The 4,926-nt window shown below is 36.8% G+C and overlaps 1 protein-coding gene across 1 annotated transcript; it reads left to right on the top strand.

Moving 5' to 3' along the window:
- The first annotated feature begins 2,556 nt into the window (after window positions 1-2,556).
- On the top strand, window positions 2,557-4,017 carry LOC123678389 (transcription factor MafB-like). The gene has a single exon (XM_045615394.1). The coding sequence runs from the start codon at window positions 2,727-2,729 to the stop codon at window positions 3,606-3,608; it is 882 nt and encodes a 293-aa protein (XP_045471350.1). The 5' UTR covers window positions 2,557-2,726; the 3' UTR covers window positions 3,609-4,017.
- Window positions 4,018-4,926: the final 909 nt, after the last annotated feature.

The raw sequence follows: 4,926 nt of genomic DNA on the forward strand, positions 1-4,926 counted from the left end.
GATCTTAGAAATTGGACATTTCACAAACGACATTACACCGTATTTTGCATAAAGAATCTTAACACCTAACACCGCAAGACTCCCAGGAAGACCACCAAACCGCTGGTTTGAGAGTTGGACCTCTGCATCGCAGGAATGAGGAATATGGAGGAAAAAACAAGACTTTCTCCTAACGTTTGAAGTAGACGAGGAGTCTAAACGTTTATTTCAACAAGACGGCGTGTCGTGCCACACAACGAAACAATCGCAATTTTGCAAGAAAACTTTCCTCATTGTTATTTCTTGAAGAGGTGATCACAATTGGCCACCGAGATCTTGTGATTCAACACCTTCAAACTTTTTTTGGGGCCACATGAGACATTTGGCAATGCTCCACAATCGATTCACGATCCTAAAGATGGAATTCTGAAGTTATCGAGAACATACACCGACAATGTGCGAATCAGCCATGGAAAATTTCATGAAAAAATAATGGGGCTGCAACTGTAAACGTAGTGGCCATTTGGCTTTCAATAACATACGCTTTCCATCATTAATGCCATATCCCCTTTTTAATGAAATAAATATATTATTCCTCTTGAAATACACTCTTTTTGATATCGAAACTAGTTTTTTTTAAATTTCAAGATGAAACCTCTTATAGCAAAACCCCTCATCTGAGACTTCGGTATTTGAAATTGTTCATCTCCTTTCTTAGAAAAGGACCTTAAAATAAAAAAAAAGCCTTAAATTTAAAAAAAAAATACGAATAATACAATTTTGGTAATTATTTAGACGCCTCCTGTTAATTTTCTTATTCTCACGGAGGCTAAAGCTACGAAACTTTCGATATGTTCTAATGAATACATCAGCATCTGACATTCTTCTGTTATAATAATTTCTTCGATATTCACGAACAGTGGCTTCTGTATTTTCATCACAAAATTATAACCAAAATGAATATCTTGGTATTCCTTGTTACTAAAACTAAAAACCATTGTTTTTCAAGTACCTATGTATTCCAACATGCCTGTAATGATCCGAATATCATTTTTGCTAAGTTGTGAAAAATGAAAAGGAACTTGAATGAGTAATTCAGAATTGCTGCAATTTTCATGGAAAGCAGTGGTGCCATATTTTTTCCTCAAATATGCCTAGTCAAGATGCTAGTACGGACGCCACTGGCAGAGGAAAAAAATAGTTTCAATCACAAAACTTGCTACTACTCTGGAAATCGAGGCCTAGAAAATTTCATTGATATATGTATGTTCAGACGTTCGGCATAAAAAATTGTTTGTTCTAAACTCGAACATTGTAAACGAAGCATTCCCCGACTATAGTTCATTAGGCGAACGAATATTAGTTTCCGATTCTCTATGGTCTCTTGGATTTTCCGCCTCTCAAAGTGGGTCACCCGATATATAAAATAACGATTCTGATGCAAAATTTCGTGTTGATTGGGTTACCAGAACCAAAGAAAATTCAAACGAAAATATAACACAATATTTCCGTAACTACAGATTCGATTAGGTATACCTCTATTTAGTTCAGTTCAGAGCTGAAGATTTGCTGCTGATATGAAATAGCATGCATTCCCTTTTTGGCATGGTGGTTATAATTTTCATTCGAAGAAAATTATTATTAAATTGCGAAAAACTCTGTGAAAAATGATCAATGACTAATAGCTATTCAACACAAAATTGAAATGAACAACTTTCGATCTGAATGTTATTTAGATATCTAGAAAGGATATCGCTTTGTTGTACTAACATAATATGTATATTTATTGAGTTATAACAAGACTTCAGCCAGATTAGATTTCAAGAATGAATTGGTGAACTGGCTAGCTCCCGAAATATTCTTATCTCACGACGTTGAAGCAGTTTTTGTTTTTTCGTATTTATTTTATTTCCAAATTTTAAGTGTTTACACGCTAAAGTAGAAGAGTTGTGAAAAGAAAGATATTCTTTTAAGAATTAGAATTCGAAATGATCAATTGGTACTTGTAATCTACGTAGGATTCTATTCAATATTTCTTTCGACATTTCTATTTAACTTATCACGAATATGTATACATCTAAAATTATAGCAACGTTGAACTATCCTGCAATAATTTCAACCAAAGTATTCAACTTCATGTTTTCCCCTTAACTCAAACGAGATTTATTCGCGCCAGTTCACGTTTAAAATTTTCCATCAACGTTGTCGAAACGAATAAAATCACGTATCCAAAGCGGAAAACTTAGTTTATACGCCAATAACCAATGCCGGGTAGCAACCAGCTCACATCACCCTTTATACCCTGGCCGTTCCAGACTCCATACAAATTTTCCAGCAGAAAACCCCTGATTTCGAATTCGGAAAAAGTTATCGCCCATAAACCCAATGCACAAAACTACCCGGACGGCATAAAACCGTGGACTTGTTAATAAAGTGGGTGTAATTTTCGTCTTTTATCCCGATCGCAGTGTACAATGGACGTGCATAAGAACAATATGGTGTGAATATTCTCTGTATTGACTGGCTGTAGAGGTATAAACAAATTTCCGGAATAAAATCCGACGCGCCTATGGCAGCGTCGCGGGGGCGGTTCCTGGATCAGCCGACGCCGCCTCTCCGCAGCACGCGAGAGCAGACGCCGAACGCCGGGGGCTCAATCTAACGCTGCCTTCTCATCGGCCAACATTTACACACGGAGACACACGCGCGTGAGTCGGGCTTTGTACGCGTACAGTGAAGTTACACGGATGCATATTCAAAGTGAAAGAAGAATGGAGGACGATCAGCATCTTGCCGAGGAGTACGTGCAGGATTTCGTCCTCGATCACCTCGAAGATGTCACCGTCAAACGGGAGGACCGAAGGAATTTGGTCGAAAGCGAGACCTGGATACAGGAAGACTCAGAAGATCGCAGGTATTCTTCCTTGTCACCTCCACCAGAAACTTTGTATGGACAACAGGCCGTTCTTATCAATATGCCGTTGATGAACGATCCAGGTACACCACCAGAAACACCACCAAGCCAACCACCAGGTCATTGTCGGGCTCCTGCCTTCATGGAGGACTGGATGTGGACTATACGAGACCCCCAACCCTTAGATTTACGTCCCATGCACTGTGTTGGAGGTGATGGAGATTGGGAAAGGCGAGAATACATTCCTCCGGGTATGGACAACAACCATCACGCTATTCATCATCAAAGACCACTCTCAGTTTGTAGTGGCGCGAGTGCTATATCACCCAGATTGACCAACAGCCACGCTAGCGACTATTCCACATGCGGGGAAGGGGGAGGATTAGATGACGATATGCTAGTATCCCTTTCAGTGCGAGAACTCAACAAAAGACTCCACGGATGCCCCAGAGACGAAATCGTTAGACTAAAACAGAAACGGAGGACCCTAAAAAACAGAGGATACGCACAGAATTGCAGACACAAACGCAATGAACAACGTGAGCATCTAGAACATGCCAACAGAGAACTCCAGGTTGAACTCCAGAAGATAAAATCCGAACTGGCCAGGGTGATCCAAGAACGGGATCTCCTAAAGCAGAGAATACACCTGGGTAGAACTCACGTAGCCAGCCTTAACTCCGATGGACAGAGTTCGCCCGAATTCTACCTATGACATCATCTCCAGGGTCGAAGATTATAATGCATGTCGACCCCACGGTTAACCCACCACTGAGCAACCGTGTTTTCGAAATTTTTGTGGATTTGTACAAAGTGACGCTTATGTGGTGTACCTTCCGGTTACAGCGTTTTTTTTTGATACATTCATGTAGATAAGACTGTTGAATTTTTGTTAGATTAATTTTTTTTCTATGATTTTTGTTACTAGATCACTGAAGGTGGATCTGCATATCTTTTTTCATTGTTTTTAGTACAGTTCGTAATTTTATATATCTATTTTTCTAAGAAATGTTGGGTCTCTCTGTTCGAATACCTGATCAGGTTGTGTTCAAAATGCGAATACTATATGAAATATGTTACTTCTGTAAATGAAAATTATAGTATTAATAAAATATGGTTTAGAACAGTGATAAATCAATTTTGAATTCCTTCGATTATTCTAATGTTTATCAAAAAAAAAGGAAGGAAAATGGTAATTGAGATAAAGTTGTGTTATATTGCTCAAATGTTGAAAAATCGTTATCACAGTTCAATTAATTATTGATTGCAATTGCAACAAAGTTGTTAGAGATTACTCAGTTCTTTCACTTTCATGTTTATAAATTCATTATTAGGATAGATCTATAAAATGATTTTTTCAATCAAATTGACGTAATCGATTAACCATGACGTTTTATTTTATTTTTCACGAATGTTTCAGGATGATCACAATTGCCTATTAATTGAAATGAACTATTTTTTGAATAAAATTTAAAACAAAAAAGTTTACATGTGTTATTACAATAATTATTTTATTATTCTTGATGAGAGCATAATCAGAGGTGAGTAACATACACATGCATTCTTAAACATAAATGATGAATAATGATATTCCTCATTCTTGATGAAAAATTTGAGAGGAATTTAAGACTTTCAGTAGAAATGAAATGAAGAGAGTGGGATTTATCTAATAAATATTTCGACTCAACAGAAAATATGGAAACAGAAAAATATATTTCTAGAAAATTTAATCCAATTAGATTCTCCTGGAAAGAACTAAATTAATTCATCTTGAAATTTTTCATTTTGATCAAATATTATTAAGAAATACCTCTATAATTCTACTCATGATTTTATGATTCGGATTTGAATAACCCAGGAACAATTAAGTATTTCACGAAAAGCGGAACTAGCGTATTCGCCATTTAGCAACCAACAAATCGTTACAAAGGTCAATTCGCTTATCATAAATTCTTTAATTGAGTTGCGATATTACTTGAACATTATTCACTGAATTGAAGTTGAACTAATGAAAACCTTCTTCAAAGTTTTTC

This window comes from Harmonia axyridis, chromosome 4 (assembly GCF_914767665.1).
Source record: "Harmonia axyridis chromosome 4, icHarAxyr1.1, whole genome shotgun sequence".
In the NCBI taxonomy this organism is placed as follows: Eukaryota; Metazoa; Arthropoda; class Insecta; order Coleoptera; family Coccinellidae; genus Harmonia; species Harmonia axyridis.

What these genes read in the sequence shown, in the direction of transcription:
- LOC123678389 (XM_045615394.1), top strand. Translation starts at nt 2,727, where the DNA reads ATGCATATTCAAAGTGAAAGAAGAATGGAGGACGATCAGCATCTTGCC.